Here is an 18,275-nt window from a genome sequence, read left to right as displayed (position 1 = left end):
AGCAGTTACATGGAGTTGGGTCTTAGATTGAACATGATTTCATTGAGTGGCAGTACAGGCATGAGGGGTCAAATGGCCTACTTCTATTCCTATGGGGAACAGTAGATTTGGTGTATAAGGTTGAACCATCTCTTTTATTGCATGGTAAGTTGCTTGGCTGTGAGAAACCCAAGATTGTGTATCATCTTTGAAACATGCAGACTATCCTCAGTGTGAATGTTGATCAGTTGATTCCAGGATCCATGGCTGGAATTGAATGCCCTCCTAGGGAGTGGACTAGGAGATGGGGGGGGGGGGGGGGGGGGCTGTAAAATTATGTGGAAGGCGGGGATGCTGTGCCCATTGCCTCCACGCCCCCGCTGCTATTTTACCAGCAGCGAGGACGTGGCAAGCGGCCCGCCTGCCCCAGGCCAATTGGGGCCCTTAAGTAGCCAATTAATTGCCACTTAAGGGCCTTTTCCTGCAGCTGCTGGTAGAATACCAGCGGGCGGACAGGCACTTCACCTGAGGAAGCCGCCCAGTAAAACCTGGCGGTCTTGCGGGGTCAGTGGGGGGAAGCCCACTTGATCAGGCACCCTGTGCCCCATGGAGGGCACCCCCAACAGGACGGGCCGCTTCCACTAAAACTACACCCACCCCTGCCCTGCTGTCCGACTCCAACAACCCTCCCACCCCCTTTGCCAGGGCCTAGCCGATTGTCCTCAGCGAGGCCCAAGTCCCTCTTACCTTTTTGAAGGATGACATCATCGTTCCTCCTGCTGGGTGCAGTCCGAGCAGTGGTTGCTGCTCCCGATGGCACTGCTGGTGAGACTTCCTGCCTCAGAGGGTTGGATGTCTCGACTGAGGCCAATTAAGGGCCTGGGCCACGCAAAATTGCAGCGTGGCTTTCTGGCCTGGTGGAGGCGGACTCGCCCCTGACTTTTCAGCCGTTAAATTCCGGCCCACATTTCATTTTTTTTTCTTTGTTTAAAATCCTGTGGTAATGTTAAGTGTAAATGGCTTTTTTGCATTTTCTGATCAAATGCCGATTATTGTGACCACAAATAAACTTTACAACAAATAAATGACTTGGCTGATTTACACCAATAAGCCTGGCCATTTTTATCAAGTGCTTGGTTTTATGCACCTTTCTTCTTGATAATCTGGCAGCAATACAGTACAAGGAATTACTTTTCAGATTTTGATCATTGAAAACACAATTCCAACTCATCCTTGGATCTGAACTAATGTTTGTAAGTCTAGATCATAGTTTGTTTGAATTTTGAATAAAGTTTGTGATTCAATCTCTTCCTGGCTGCCCCAAAAGGCAGAATGCAGTCATTCTTTTCTTTGTCTAATGCTGGTTGTTTGTCCTGAGGCCAGTGTTGGCAACATGGTAATTGATCACTGAGGAATAAAGAGTTAAAAGCATTTGTCTCTTCAATGGAGCATCTGACATCGCTTACTGGTAGCTTCCTGAAGAAAAGTTTAGGCAGAGGTGAACTCAAAGTCAAGATAACACATGGGAGTGATTGTCTTGACCATGCTATTTAAATTTGAACTTGCAGTTACTAATTTTGTCCATCATGACAGCCAGAAGTAGTAGTTCTTTGACCTTTCCTTTCAGCTTTTGAAGAGTTTTTGTCATCCCTTGTGACCCAAGAATTAACTGCGATGCCCCGTGGAGTGTATTATTCGGCACTGCGAAGCGGAACTGTACGCTCTGACCAAGGGAAGACTGTAGCGGGGATTCCCAACTTCATGCTCAAGACGTATGAGAAGAACAAACAACCTGGACTGAAGTCTGGCCTGGCAGGTGAATTAGTGATCTATCTTTTTGACAAAGCATTGGTGCAGTGTTGTCACCTTATCTATATTCCTAGAGTTTCACAAATTAAGCAAGTTTAATCATTTCATCACAATTTTAGGTATATCCATGTAGTCAAATAATAACTACAACTGATAATAGAAAGTTGCATCCTAAAAGTAGATCAAGCTGCTTCTATCCCTCTCCTTTCCAGGGGGTGGGGGGAGAGGAGCATTTGAAAAATACACTTGGTACCTTTGGGTTTGTGATGACTACATGGGATATTTGACATTTTTGCATTTTGTTTTGATAGAATTGAGAGACCCTCAATTTGTATTATAGCCTTGTGACATATTGTTATTTCTGAAATGTGGAAGTAATTTACTGTCAATTTTTGGGGGTGCTACCACTCACATTTAACTTAAATTCTTCCTTAAGGTAAAGATGAAAACATGACTATTGAGTTCATTAAAGTCTCTCAATGGTTTTAATAGTCCAGTATTGATTGTTTAACATACTTTATAAAAAAAAATACATTGTATAAAATAATTTCTCATTTGTTCAGTGCTCCAGCCAGGTAGGAGATGATAGGAATGGTTGCCCCTTTTTCACCTCTCAACTGACCGAAGACAGCGATTTGTTTGAAAAAAATGTTTCATTCCCTGAGTGTTTAATGGTCAAAAAACATATAAATGACAGGTTTTCTCAAGTTTAAAAGAAAAATAAATGCTTATTCTGCCTGAAAATGTATGCAACTTCATCCACTTTCACACGCATACAAATACACGCGCGCGCGCACACACGAGAGAGATTTTTTTTATTTGTTCATGAATACAGACGTCGCTGGCGAGGACAGCATTTATTGCCCATCCCTAATGGCTCTTGAGAAGGTGGTGGTGAGCTGCCTTCTTGAATCGCTGCAGTCCTTGGGGTGTAAGTACACCAACAGTGCTGTTTGGAAGGGAGTTCAAGGCCAAACTCCATTCGCTACATGTAGTTCAGAGCTGGTAATCTTCAGCAGGATCCTGTCTCTTCGATGTTATAGACAGATCGATCTCTCTTCCTTCTGGCTTTGTCTGCATAAAATGCCTCTTACTAAAACTCCTTATCAGAAATCTGGTTTCTGTCATGTGACCAGTTTCCCCTCTCATTGTTCTCATAAATAGCATCTGATGGTGAGGCCACTGTTAGACAATGGATTCTGCGTGTCACTCATCTTCATTCCATCTTGATAAAGTGGAGTTTTTTCACACCTATTCTCTTGAGTTTGAATTTGGAGTCACCAAGTCTGCAATGCCATTATTAACTCAATTCATTAGAGTGAAGTAACCATTAACACAGAATTTTACATTTATATTTTAATGCCTTCTCCAAGGCTTGTCCAGAAATGAACTGGCTCAGGGTTCTTGCCATTTCCATGTGTATTAGCAGTACAGGATAAGGACACCTAACCTCTTGACTCCATTTTGTTTTGTAAGAAAAGTGTCTGTTTTCGGGTTTGTTCATAATTTCTGTTCGCTTGAGTGTGACAACAGCTTCCAAACAGATAAGCTATTGCTACCATTCTGCAGGACAAAACCAGCTGGAAACACTATCCTGTTAAGCACTGACCTGTGCTTTTGGCTAATTATGCCCTACTTTGTTGGGTGTAAGGCTTTGCTCTGCGAAGTGCATTTAAAATGAGTTGAATACCATGAATTCTTTTATTGAGGACTAGGACACCAAAGGTGGAGGTGAGAGTGCAGTTGAGTAAATCAGTAGCTGTAAAAATGTTGTGGAGAACAGAGGGCCAAAGGTTAGACAGTTGGGATTTTGAAAGTGCAGTTGCAAGTGAATTGAGGGATAGTTCTCTTCCAAAGGCAGATACAGAAGGCAGTGGGCTTGGAGTGCGGAAGGGGGATGTAGGTGAAAACTGCTGTAAGGAAGTGATCAAAGATGGCTTTATTTGTGATTGGTATGATGAGACTAGCAAGACCACTTGAGATGACAAGATCATGGTCAAGGAGGAAGCATTCTCAAGAATATTTCCATAAGGACTCAGCGATTAAACCAAATTTTGTTTTGGTTTGTCCATTGGGGAGCAGGCTTTAGAACCCCGCACATTTTTCTAGTATTAATTATAAATTGGTCCAACCTTCAGGTTTATCCACCATGTACCATCTGACATCTACTACTGTTAAGTAGTCAGAGTGTTTTAGCTGATGTAATTGTGCCCACTCTGCAGATCTGGTGCTGATCCAGGGTGGCTTCCACCACTTAATCCCAGCAGGTAGTGGCTTATACCATTGAAACAAGCCACAAACATTGACAACATTGAACAGCAGTCTTTACATCAAAGTGAGTTCCGTTAAGGGAGGGAAAAAATGGACATAATTATATTCAAAAAGGGAGATAGAACAAATCCAGGAAACTATTGATTAGGTAGTTTAGTGTCAGTGTCAGGAAAGATAATGGAATAGAAAAATGTGTGGAAACAGATAATATAGCAAAGAATAGTCAGCATTAATTTCAAAAGGGAAGGTCATGCTTAACCAACCATATTGATTTCTTTGAAAAAGTAACAGAGAGAATAGACAATGGTCATGCAGTGGATGTAATATATATGGACTTTCAAAAGGTCTTTGATGAGTTACCACATAGACTCATGACTATTTTCAGAGGTTGTGGAGTCGGGGGACAAGCAACAGAATGGATAGCCAAATGTCTGTGAAACAGCAAACAGAGTTGGGATTTAATGTAACTTACTCAAATTGGCAGAAGATGGGAAGTGGTGTTCTGCAGGGATCAATGCTGGGACCACTTCACCATTTACATAAATGATTTGGACTTGGGAATCAGATTTACAGTATCAAAATTTGCAGGTGACACTAAATGGGGGGTGGGGTTATAGTTAATACTGATTAAGACTGTGATAAAATACAAGACATTAGCAAACTTGCTGAATGGGCGTACAAATTTTAAATTAATTTTAGTACCTATAACGGTGAGGTGTTGCATTCTGGTAGGAAGAATAAAGAGGCCATATACTACTTGGAAAATAAGAGTCTATATAGGATGGAGGTGCAGAGGGATTTTGAGGTACTCTCAAGATCTGGTGAAGCAGGTTAACAACTCCTTAAACAGTGCATACAAATCTGGTGTTGAAAGCTCATCTCAATAAAGGCGCCATGAAACTATCATCAATTGTCACAAAAACCTATCTGGTTCACTCAACTCCTTTAGGGAAGGAAATCTGCCATCCTTACCTGGTCTGGCCTACATGTGACTCCAGATCCACAGCAATGTGGTTGACTCTTAATTGCCCACTGAAATGGCCTAGCAAGCCACTCCGTTGTGATGGACAACAAATGCTGGTCTTACCAGCAACGCCCACATCCCATGAAATGAATGAAAAAAAAGTTGTGTTAAACTTTCCAGAACCTTTGTTAGGCGAAAGTGCATAGTTCTGGTCTCAACTACACGAAGGATATAGAAGCACTGGTGGAAGTGCATAAAAGATTCAGAAGGATGACATCAGAACTATGAGGGTATGACTATCAGAAAAGACTGAACAGGCTCGGAGGTCCTTTTCTCTGTAAAAGAGAAGATTGAGAGGGTGACCTGATTAGTCCTTTAAAATTATGAAGGGGTTCAGTAAAATCATAAGAAGTAGGAATAGGAGTAGGCCATTCGGCCCCTCGAGTCTGCTGCGCCAGTAAATAAGAACTATGCTGTTGTGACTGTGACCTTAACTCCACTATCCTGCCAGCCCCCCCACCCCCTACCCCGTAACCCTTGACTCCCTTGTCAATCAAAAATCTGTCTAACTCAGCCTGGAATATATTCAATGATGCAGCCTCCACTTGTCTCTGAGGAAGAGAATTCCAAAATAAAACCTTCTGGAAGAAGAGATTTCTCTTCATTTCCATCTTAAATGGGAGACCCCTTATTTTGAAACTGTGCCCCCTAGTTCTAGATTCCCCCACAAAAGGAAACATCCTCTCAGTATCTACCCTGCCAGTCCCCCTCAGAATCTTAAATGTTCCAATAAGATCATGTCTCATTTTTCCAAACTCCACTGAGTATAGGCCTAATGTGCTCAACCTTTCCTCATAAGACAACCCCTTCATCCCAGGAATCAGCCTAGTGAATCTTCTCTGAACTGCTTCCAGTGCAAGTATATTCCTCCTCAATTGAGACCAAAACTGTATGCAATGACCGATGTCAGTCTAACTGGCCTATAGTTTCCTGCTTTCTGTATCTCTCCTTTCTTGAATAGAGGTATTACATTTGTGGTTTTCCAATTCACTGGGACCTTTCCAGAATCTAGTTTGGAAGATTACAAACTATGCATCCACTATCTATGCAGCCACTTCTTCTAAGAGCCTAGAATGCAGGCCATCAGGTCTAGGGGACTTGTCAGCCTTTAGTCCCTTTTCTCTAGTGATTGTTTTAAGTTCCTCCCTCCCTTTTGCCTCTTGATCTTCTACTATTCTTGGGATGCTTTTTATTTCTTCTACTGTGAAGCGTGATACAAAATGCTTTGTCATGTGGGCCCCCCACCTGCCAAGAATGAGGCACATTAATTTTGTCATGAACATTGATTTTAATTTGTTGCTGGAGCGAGGAAATTACTTGTTAAACAGATCAGCCGTGGCTGGAAAAGACATTTGCATATTAACAGACAGTGCTTGGAAGGACAAAGGACCATTCCCAGACACATTCAACTCACAATGGACCTTGATCACCAGATATTGTGTGTAAGAGGAGCATTCCAGAGACTGCTAAGGTGATGCAATCCAGGATTGGTTAGACCAGCTGGTCACATGACTGTTACAGGGTTTTTTGAACTCGCCACAGAGAGTTTGAGGAGAAAGACTGTTTGCTCCTGGACTGAGAAGATCTCTCCTGTCTGCTACCATCTCTTTCTCTCAAGCCTCTGAATCCACTGAAGACACATGAACCCACTGAAGACACATGAACCCCAAGAGAGAAAAGTCTCCTCCAGCGAACAAGGTTTAAGAAGAATACTAGGCCCCAATGAAAAGCAAGATCTACCTACAATCAAGGACACTGTAGTGAGCTCGAATAACCATAACAATAACTCTTTAGATGTTGCCTCAAACTTTTCCACTTTACTTTTTCCACTTCTCTTTTCTGTCTCTATTTGCTTGTGTGTATCGCATACGCATGCTAGCGTGGGCGTGTCGTGTATCCGTAGGCGTCAATCGAATTAGAGTTTAAGTTCAAGTTTAATAAATTTCAACTTTTCTTCTTTAAACCGAAGAAAACCTGTTTGAGCTGGTTTTTTTGCCTTAAAATTGGTAAGCAAGAATTCACTAGTGGGGAGGTAAAAATACGGTGTGTTTAAAATTAAACCTTGTTATGGAAAGACCAGATGAAGGCTGAGAGGGACCTCTAGAACCCTTTCTCACCTGGTTGTAATGGCTTGTTCAAGGTCTCTGCCATTTCTTCGTTTCCCATTATTTCCCCCAATCTCATCCTCTAAGGAACCAATGCTTTCTTTTGGCTACTCTCTTCCTTTTTATATACCTGTAGAAGCTCTTACTGCCATTTTTGATTTCTTGCTCGTTTACTCTCATACTCTCCTCCTTTCATTTCTCCTCCTTTATTATTTATTTAGACACCGGGGCGGCACAGTGGCGCAGTGGTTAGCACCGCAGCCTCACAGCTCCAGCGACCCGGGTTCAATTCTGGGTACTGCCTGTGTGGAGTTTGCAAGTTCTCCCTGTGTCTGCGTGGGTTTTCTCCGGGTGCTCCGGTTTCCTCCCACAAGCCAAAAGATTTGCAGGTTGGTAGGTACATTGGCCATTATAAATTGCCACTAGTATAGGTAGGTGGTAGGGAAATATAGGGACAGGTGGGGATGTTTGGTAGGAATATGGGATTAGTGTAGGATTAGTATAAATGGGTGGTTGATGGTCGGCACATCACATCGGTGGGCCGAAGGGCCTGTTTCAGTGCTGTATCTCTAAACTAAACTAAACCCTTTGCTGGTTTCTAAAATTTTCCCAATCTTCTGGTCTACCACTAATCTTCGCAGCATTGTACTCCTTTTCTTTCAATTTGATATCTTCCTTAATTGTCTTAGCCATAGTTGGTGTATCATTCTCATAGAGTCTTTCTTTCTCAATGGTATATATCTTTATTGAAACTGATGTGGTTGAGTTCGGAGGTGTATGTTTGTAATATTTCGCTCTGTAAATAAATATAGCACAGAGTAAAGACTGGCTCCAGGACTACCCTTCACCAACTGGCTCTCCGCAATAAAGCAGTGTGTGGCAGTCTAAAGCGAGGGGCTATAAATACAAGATAGTCAGTAATAAATCCATTAAGAAATTCACGAGAAACTTACTTACTCAATGTTGAGAAAGAGGAATTCGCTACTACCTGGAGTGGTTGAGGCAAATCGCATAGGTGCTTTGAAGCAAAAGCTAGCTAAGTACATGAGCATGATTTTACTGAGGGAAAATCCTGTTTGACTAATTTATTAGAACTTTTTGAGGATGCAGCTAGTAGGGTAGGTAAAGGGGAACCAGTAGATGATGTATACTTGGATTTCCAAAAGGCATTTGATAAGTTGCCACATAAAAGATTAGTAGGTAAGATGAGGGCTCATGGTGTGGGGGTAATATGTTATCATGTATTGAGGATTGGTTAACAAACAGGAAGCAGAGAGTGGGCATAAATGGGGCATTTTCAAGTTGGCAGACAGTAAATAGTGGGGTGCCGCAAGGATCAGTGCTGGGGCCTCAGCTATTTACACACTATATTCATGTCTTGGATGAAGACACAGAGAGTAATCTATCTAGGTTTTCTTATGATACAAAGTGCGGTGGAAAGGTAAGCTGTGGGGAGGACATAGAGAGGCTGCAAAGAGATATAGTCAGGTTAAGTGAGTGGGCAACAAGGTGGCAAATGGAGTATAATGTAGGGAAGTGTGAAGTTGTTTACTTTGGTCATAAAAATGGAAAAGCAGAATATTTTTTAAAAGGTGTGAAACTGCTAAGTGTTGATGTTCAGAGAGACTTGGGGGTTCTCGTACAAGGTACACAGAAAGTTAACATGCAGGTGCCGCAAGCTATTAGGAAGGCAAATGGCATGTTGGCCTTTATTGCAAGGGAATTGGAGTACAGGAATAAAGAAGGCTTACTAAAATTGTACAGGGCTTTGGTGAGACTACACCTGGAATACCGTGTGCAGTTTGGTCTCCACATTTAAGAAAGGATATACTTGCACTGGAGGCAGTGCAGCAAAGATTTACCAAATTGGTCCCTGGGATGAGGGAGTTGGCCTATGATGAGAGGCTGAGTAAATTGGGACTATATTCTATGGAGTTTAGAAGAATGAGAGGCGATCTAACTGATACATACAAGATTCTGAAAGGGCTCGATAGGGTAGAAGCTGAGAGATTCTTTCCGCTGGTCCGGGGGCACAGTCTCAGGATAAGGGGCCGATCATTCAGGACTGAGATGAGAAATTACTTCACCCAAAGGGTTGTGAATCTTTGGAATTCTCTAACCCAGAGTGTTGTGGATGCTCCATCATTGAATACATTTAAGGCTGGGATAGATAGATTTTTGGTCCCGCAGGGAATCTAGGAATATGGGGAGCAGGCGGGAAAGTGGAATTGAAGCCCAAGGTCAGCCATGATCGTATTGAATGGTGGAGCAGGCCCGATAGGCTGTATGGTCTACTTCTGCTCCTATTTCTTGTGTTCCTATGAGGAAGAAAGGAATCGAAGGATATGTGCCACAAAGTAGGTTTAGATTAGGCTCGTGTGGAGCATAAGCACTGGCATAAACCTGTTGGGCTGAATAACCTGTTTTTGTACTGTACTTTTATAAAGGGCCCTTGTAGTGCTTTATTGTCAGCTATTAAAATCTTATCCCAAAATGTTTTCATATAAATTAGTTTCCAGACACATGGCACCGGTCACTCCAGTGGAATATAACCCCAGTTTTGATACAAGCACGGTTGGATCCCAGGGCACATTGCCTAAAGTGAGACATGCTTGGATTTCCCTGAGTCAGCAGAGGCCTTTGGCTACTTTGCATTGTCCTCCATGAGGGGAAAAAGTTGTTTCAGACTATTGTGGGATGTTGTAGTTCTGACTCAGCACACCTATCTGATTTTGTGAGTACAATGCAAGGATTGCTTCTTTGTTGAACACAAAGATGTATCTGAACAAGCAAGGGTGCTGTAATTGCCTCAGTGGATATTTCTGAAGGTCATACTTTTTCAGGTTTTTTCTCCATCTCACCCAAATAGATCAGCGCAACAGTAATTTTGGGTGACTTGTTTTGAGGGTGTATCTCACATTCAGGCTTGATGGCCTTTATTGTGTACCGGAAGTCACCAGGAATTTCTATTCACACAGACTCTTGTTGATCTTCCTGTTATCTTTTAAATGCAGAGAAAATATTGCCAGTCCCAGTTGAGGAAGGAAACTCCAGTTTTCTAGTATGAATAGATGAATAAGTATGAATAATGGGATACAAGGAGCTTGCCATAAGCTCTCCACCGACTTCTGGTATCTTAAACACATTATGTAAAACTTCTGTGGTATACCGAGATTGGTTTAGTCATACAGATGTTCCTATTATTCTTAGGAATTAGGTCCAGGTTGATGTAGATACTTTTTGGGCATCCGGTGAAGTTGTGTTTGAGATCAGTCATGGATCTATTGGATTGAAGAAGCCTGGATAGCTACTCTTATACCAATTCAGTGGCCCAGATTTTACAGTTAGCTTTTTGCGAACCTTTGAGTGGCAGCTTACTGTTCGCCATCTGATACAGCATGGTGCCCTCTACAAGGGATCTAGGTGAACTGGGAAAGCAACAGCATGTCTCTTCAACCAGTCACATTGAAGAATTCTTACTGAAGTGTGCAGAATCTGAACCGGGATGTTTAAATTCAAATATTTAATTCAATGTAAATTTGTATATAGAAAGCAAAATAAAGAGAGAGAACAAGAGATGGAATTAAAGAGAGATAGAAAGGAAAGGTTTTCTTAAAAAAAAAATTTTTACATCTCCAACAATAATTAAAATCTGATGGAATAAGACTCCACACTTTTAAAATTAAGTTTTCATTGCCAGAGGGGTTATTTGGCAGTAATTAATACTTAGCACGCAGTTAAAATTTCGCTTACACTTGAATGGAGAAGCCCTAACCTTTTCTGATGTATCTTGTGGGTAAGTATAGCAAATGCATGCCCTTGCGTGTATTTTAATTCTGAGCTTTTTTGGTGAGATACTGTTTGAGCTAAGCTTATGAACGGTCAAGTCACATTGGACAACAACATGCAGAATACTGCATATGTGCAGATGTTAGAAGTTCCTGTCCGATTTACTTCTTAACAGTGAGTGCTGGTAACCTCGCCATTATTCTTATCACAAAATGCAGGTCAGTTAGGGATATCAGATTTGATATTAGGCTTGTTGAAAAGACTGGAGTAGCGGTTTTCTGGAAATGGTTTATTTAGTGTTATGGCCAGGTGAGGGGGGGGGGTGGTGGGGAGGGTCACATAAGAGGGTCACTTCCTCTTAACTGACTGCAATAGGTTTTACTTTTTTAATCAGTGGTTGTGCTTACCACCTCAGTGAGTGTTTTACCTTTTTCCTTTAATGTGATCGTGAAAGAACCAATCAGACAGGTTTTCTTGAGTTTAAATAAGAAAGATGTGATTTCGTTATACTTAACAATCTAAACCCGATTTGAAAATAATAAAAAGTGCGCTACACATTCACGCACATGATCACACAAGAATCACACACACACACAAATAGATTACAATGTGGAAAGTATGTTTTGTGGTTGGATTAAAGTCCAGAATAAATGAAACTTAAGTGTACAGTCTGTGAGCTTGGATGATTCGGTGGTCTTCCAGCTGAAGTTGTATTCTTGAAGTCTTTGTGGCTGGCCTACTTGGCTCAAGGTTTTCTTGGAGGCAGACTTGTAGATGGCTCTCTTCCCCTGGTCTCTGTAGCAGTCTGTAGACTTGGAGAGTCTGCAATCATAGACGATTTTCAAACTTGATGTTTTCTGGAGAGAGAGAAAGGGAAGCACACAGCTTTCTCTGTTGCTGCACACTCAGTTACTGCTTGTCTCTTTGTGTAACAAAACTCCCAGTTTTACACAGCCTGGGGAGACGGTCACATGGTTCTCTCAATTCCCTTGTTTTTAATGAGGTCCAAAGTCTAAAAGCCCTCTCGGGTGGTATTGTCAGTGTTTATCCTCTGGAGGGACGTCTCCACTCATGCATGCCTCGAGATGGCTTTGAATGTTCCTCTAACGAGGGTGATCTGGATAACCTACTCAGTTAGCCAAAGCATTGTCCTGCTTGTTAGACTTGTGTCTCCAATTCGATCTTCTGGAATTTGAGGTATTTCAAATGCAAATTGTGGTGGCCATCTTGGTTGTCAGGTTTTTTTTGTTAACTGTAGGCTTTATTCCATTAAAAGTTTAATGTAAGTTTCCTACCGAAAAATGAATATTTCTCCTTTGGCATATTATGTTTTCTTGACATTGGTAACAAAGCGTATATAACCAGAGAGCTTCTAAAAGCACCAACAACATGTTTCTGGCATATCCCTAAGAATATAAAGTAGGAGATTTTCTGAACCTCATAACACTAATTTCTAAAGAGGCAGTGTTTCCATTTTACATTTAGGAGGTTGAACAACTTATGAGGAGACCACTGTTCTGAAAAGTAACAGCATGCTAATTGTTTAACTCTGGATATCTGGTTGTGGTGCAAATCTTCGTAACTCACTGATAGCTTCCTCATTGTTGGCTAAGTAAGATACTATGAAACTACAGTTTACATATTCACTGTCTTCTGAAAGTTAGTCATTCAGTTAAAGCTTTTCCTGCTTTCTTGCAGCTGGTTTGTTGCTTTGTTATGATCTACACATTCAGACTGATAAAGATGGCAAGCCTATTAATCGCTTTCTTGTAAGTAGGGGACGTAGTTACCAGCAGATGCTCGCAGCCCTTATCCATGAGGTAAGTTTTGGTGTTGTTTATGAAATATATAATAGAAAAAGTGTTGCGTTAGTGCAGAATTGCACCTAATTAAGTGTATTTTCCACACGTGATTGCCTGTGAGCCAGTAGCACAGCCTAAAATAGTTTTCTGCACATCAGAGATTCTGCAGCCCAGACCTTCAGTGCTTCTTGATGCATGGTTGACAGTGGTGCACCTGGCCAGGTGTATCTCCCCAACAACAAGTGGTTGGGAAAACTCTCAGGAGTCCAGGATGGGATTAAGGCCTGGATCCCAGAGAGCAGCACATTTTAACAGGTATATATCATTTAATGTGGCCACCTACAAGTTGGACTATTTGGTTCACCTCCACTGTCTGGCCACCACTGCCCTCCTGTTGTCTTTTCCTCCATGCCTCAATGGGACCTAATCAGTGCAATGCTTCTCCATTTCCCTGAGAATTTAAGAAGATTTAATAAAACAATAAAAGCAGATGCCTACCCTCTGGCAAGATTCTGCTCTCACTCACAGCTCCCTCTCCTCTGGTAGCTGACAGGCTGTGGTGTTGCCACCTCCAGCAACCTGCTCACCAGCTCTTATTTCCATCTTCGATATTCTCTTATCACCACACTATGGCATCCATCAAAACCATCTCAAATCCAAGGGTGGCAGGCTTAAGCTTACTTCTAGCAGGTGCTCTCTGGTCATCCACTACTCTGTCTAGCTGAACGATCTCCAGAACATTGCCTCTGCCTCTCCCTGCTAAATCGTTTTGCTGTTCAGGATAATCTTCAAGAGTAAAGAGAAACGCAGGCTTATCTCTTGCAGCATAAACCACCTGTTTTGACATCCACCCCCTTGCATCCTCTTTCATCCTCACCTCTGACGCAAAGTACTCACAGGGTAGCTCTTGGATTTCTTTGCCTCTGAAATTGAAACCATCCATTCACCTCCCTCATCCTCCTCCAGCCCCATGTTTACCCATCCCATGCCTTCTCTTTCCAGCCTTCAGTACGATTGATTGCACCATCTTCTTCCAGCACCACTCTTCTGTGGCACAGTTCTTTTGTGATTGCATTCCTAACTGTCCAATGTAGTCATCATGTTTCCTACAATGGTGTCTCCTGTTGCAGTGTCGAAAAGTGTTTCAGAACTAATTTTAATGTATCTGTAATGATTGTGTAGTTTTCCAAATTATGTTCAAAAATAAACACAGAACATGTATTCCAGCCAAATTGGCATAATGTTAAATCATATATTGTAGTAATCCACATGTTATACTGGCAGCTTGGTATGTTTTGTGAACATTTGAGTTTGCATATCATTATTGCTATATCATGTTATAATTTGACTAATGTTATGCAAGTTTAGCCCACAAACCCATCAGAAGTTGTTCTTTTTCTTTAGTGAGCCTCCCTCTGAAAAAAACAGTGGACCTAGCACTGATCCTTGGGGAACAACACTGTCTACTGTCCTGTAGTCTGAAAAATAACCATACACATCCTGTTTTCTGTCCTTAAGCCAAGTTTTTGTCTCAGCTGACAGTGACCCTCCCATTCCAAGAGCCTCAATTTTGTTAACTAACCTTTTATGGGTACTTTATCAAATGCTTTCTTTAAATCCATATAGACAACATCTACCGCATTCAAACCATCAAGTTTCTCTGTTAGGTCAACTAAAACTTCAATTAGATGAGTCAAACAAGATCTGCCTTTTACAAATCCATTCTGGCTCTCCTTAATTAACTCAAACCTCTTCAAGTGCTTGTTAATATTTTCCCTGATTTTATTATTTCTAAAAATGTATCCTCCACTGATGTTAACCGACTTGTAGTTACTGGGAATGTCCTTACACTCTTTCATGAACACGGGTGTCACATATGCCACTATCCAATCCTTTGGCACCTCCCTCATATCTAGGGAAGGTTGGAAGATTATGGCAAGCCCGTCCACTATCTCTACTTCCACTTCCTTTGGCAACCTAGGATGCAAACCATCTGGACCAGGAGACTTATCCACTCTAAGCATAGCCAGCCTTTCCAGTACATAATGCCTATCGATTTTCTCCCCATCCATTTCCTCTGCCATCTCAGTTTCATCCTCTTCCTTAGTAAACACTAATATAAACTACTTATTAAATATTCTAGCCTTGACTTGCGCCTCTAAGCATATATCATCCTCTTTGGCCCTACTAGGCCCCATCCTGCCTCTTACTACCCTCTTACTGTTTACATGCCGGTAGAAGATTTTTGGGTTCCCTTTTATGTTGACTGCCAGTTTGTTATCATTCTCATATGTCTCTAAAGTCATCTTGCAATACATAGAGATGCAAAAAAATGTTCATGTCATAGCTCATAAGGAAATTGTTGAAGAAACCTATGAAATCACCCCTGAAATAACCAACGAATGGCTTTCATCAACATTGCCTGCATTACTTCAAAAGTGCGGGCTTGGTGATAATTTTGATGAAGAGCGACGTTCCTAGAAGATTCTGCAGGTGCACATGTGCTTTACGTGACTGGAAGTGTTTTGGTGGAATTTCTGGGAACAATATGAACAGATCTTAAATAAAAACAGGAAATGCTGGAAATACTCGGCAAGTCAGGCTGCATCTGTGGGGAGAGAAAAAGAGTTAGCATTTCAGGTCTGTGACCTTTCATCATGAACAGATCTGAGAAGCTTTCTCTTTTCATTCGTATAAGTGAGTGACCAAATTGTTGCAAAAATATTCCTCATTTCCCTGAGTGAAGCAAAAAATGACTCGAATTACGAGACATTCTTGGATCTTTTGTCAACCCCATTAATTGTTCTGATTCTGGTGGGTTTTTTTCGGGAAGTATGTGGTGTGTCTTTAAGACAGCAAAGGATCAGTACCTCTTTAAGAACAAGCAAGCCTCAGGAGTTACAGAAGGTGATTCTGGTTTCGGTAGGATACAGCCATACAGAGTGGGAGAACAAGCCAGCTTCAGAAGTTATCGAGGAAAGTGCATGCTGGTTGTCTTGGATACAGCCACTCAGAGACTAAGCTTAAAATATACAATGTTGCAATTAATCTTTGAAGAGACAGGTGGGACATAGACACACAGACTGTCTGCCAGCATATACTGAAGGAAAAAGGAGAGCTCTCCCTCTGTCTGTTTAAACCCTATTTATTATGCTCTCAGGGGGGCGCAGTGGTTAGCACCGCAGCCTCACAGCTCCAGCGACCTGGGTTCGATTCTGGATACTGCCTGTGCAGAGTTTGCAAGTTCTCCCTGTAACCGCGTGGGTTTTCGCCGGGTGCTCCGGTTTCCTCCCACAGCCAAAGACTTGCAGGTTGATAAGTAAATTGGCAGTTATAAATTGCCCCTAGTATAGATAGGTGGTAGGGGAATTGAGGGGATGTGGTAGGAATATGGGATTAATGTAGGATTAGTATAAATGGGTGGTTGATGGTCGGCACAGACTCGGTGGGCCGAAGGGCCTGCTTCAGTGCTGTATCTCGAAATAAATAAATAAATTCTGAAAAGTCAAGTCAGATTAATTTCTTCAAAGAAAATAACCAATTACTTTAACAACTGAACTGTAATTGCTGAATTCATCACTGGAACAGAAGAGCATCACTAACACTGGAACTAGACTACTGACTGTCTTACTGTTGAAGAACCTTTTTTTTCCCATCGGATTGTTGCGAGGTCTTCAAGCAATCTGTTCCACACTAGAAGATTCCCCTTCGGCAGGAGCGTAAATCTGCAAGGACTTTGTTACCTTTTTTTAAATGTTGTTTATATCTTAGTAGTATTTAAGAATTTAGTTTTCTCTAATCAACTATGAATTTGTTGATATAAAGATACCTGGTTTGGTTTGCCTCACTCGGGGTTTAATAGATGGTTCAATTCGCCTGTGGTTTTCTTTAATTTGGAAAGTTTAAAGTGATATGTTCGGCAATCTGTGGAGGGACGGGACTGAATTGACAGTGTGTTTCTCCCACCACAATCAGAATCATACATTTTGATTGGGGTCTTTGACTTGAGCATAACAATTAACATAACTCATAACAATTGACATAGAATCTGACAAAGACGAGAATGTATTTCTACATTATCAAAATATAAAGTTTTGTGCATGATAATTTGATTATTGTCCTGTCGATCTTAAATACTTCAATTATGATATCGTAGAAATTAGTGTTTCTCTAATGATCTCTTTATTTCTAGGTGCCTATCCAACCTTCTGAGTGGCATAAATCAATTTTGCTGTCCCAGGCATGGCTAGGATTTATGGGGAGAACATATCAGGCAGTTCTGCAGGTAATAAACCACTTAGAATTCTTGACTGCAATGGATCCATATTCCACTACAAAATTAAAACTTAAATATGGCCCAGTAATTCTACACCATAAATTTTACAGAATATTTTGGCAGATAAAATGTTTCTTCAATGCCAACCTTCGAACAATTATCTCCATTTATTCAGCATGTTGCTGTTCATCTTATGGTGTTCTGATAAGGCCCCATTAGACTTTAAAGCCGTAGTCAGTCAGTTTCAGTTTCAAACATGTGTGAAATGCCCATGCTTTTTAAAGCTGCCTGAATACTCCAGGCCTCTTCCTGACCTCCCCAGCATCACAAATGCCAGTCTTCAGCCAATTTGATTAACTCGAGCGATATCAAGAAATGACTGAAGGCACTGGATACTGCAAAGGCTATGGGCCCTGGCAACATTCCAGCAAGAGTACTGAAGACGTGCTCCAGAACTTGCCGCACCCTTAGCCAAGCTGTTCCAATACAGCTACAACACTGGCATCTACCCGGCAATGTGGAAAATTGCCCAGGTATGTCCTGTATCCAAAAAGCAGGACAAGTCCAACCTTGCCAATTATCATCCCATCAGCCTACTCTCAATCATCAGTAAAGTGATAGCACTGTTGATGACACCTTCTATCAAGTGGCACTTGTTTAGCAATAACCTGCTCAGTTTGGGTTCTGCCAGGGCCACTCAGCTCCTGACTTAATTACAGCCTTGGTTCAAACATGGACAGAAGAGCTAAACTCAAGAGGTGAGAATGACTGCCCTTGTCATCAAGGCAGCATTTGATTGAGTATAGCATCAAGGAGCCCTAGCAAAACTGGAGTCAACGGGAATCAGAGGGAAAACTCTCTGCTGGTTGGAGTCGTACCTAGCACAAAGGAAGATGGTTGTGGTTGTTGGAGGTCAATCATCTCAGCTACAGGATATCACTGCAGGAGTTCCTCGATGTATCCTAGGTCCAACCAACTTCAGCTGCTTCATCAATGACCTTCCTTCACTCATGACGTCAGAAGTGGGGTTGTTCACTGATGATTGCAGAATGTTCAGCACCATTCGCGACTCCTCAGATACTGAAGCAGTCCATGTAGGAATGCAGCAAACCTGGACAATATCCAGGCTTGGGCTGATAAGTGGCAAGTAACATTTGCGCCACGCAAGTGCCAGGCAATGACCATCTCCAACAAGAGAGAATCTAACCATCTCCCCTTGA

At 41.8% G+C, this 18,275-nt stretch overlaps 1 protein-coding gene across 12 annotated transcripts in view; it reads left to right on the top strand.

Annotated features, from left to right (window-relative positions):
• Positions 1–18,275, top strand: part of focad (focadhesin) — a 268,225-nt gene that overhangs the window by 152,927 nt on the left and 97,023 nt on the right. For all 12 annotated transcript variants that reach the window (XM_068030258.1, XM_068030260.1, XM_068030265.1 and 9 more), the window contains 3 exons: positions 1,607–1,795; positions 12,676–12,797; positions 16,972–17,064. In XM_068030258.1, coding sequence (XP_067886359.1) covers positions 1,607–1,795; positions 12,676–12,797; positions 16,972–17,064 — 404 coding nt within the window. The remainder of the gene's footprint in view (positions 1–1,606; positions 1,796–12,675; positions 12,798–16,971; positions 17,065–18,275) is intronic.

The sequence above is a fragment of the Heterodontus francisci genome, chromosome 4 (assembly GCF_036365525.1).
Source record: "Heterodontus francisci isolate sHetFra1 chromosome 4, sHetFra1.hap1, whole genome shotgun sequence".
Taxonomy (NCBI): domain Eukaryota; kingdom Metazoa; phylum Chordata; class Chondrichthyes; order Heterodontiformes; family Heterodontidae; genus Heterodontus; species Heterodontus francisci.
This window is presented reverse-complemented; position numbering and strand designations above follow the sequence as displayed.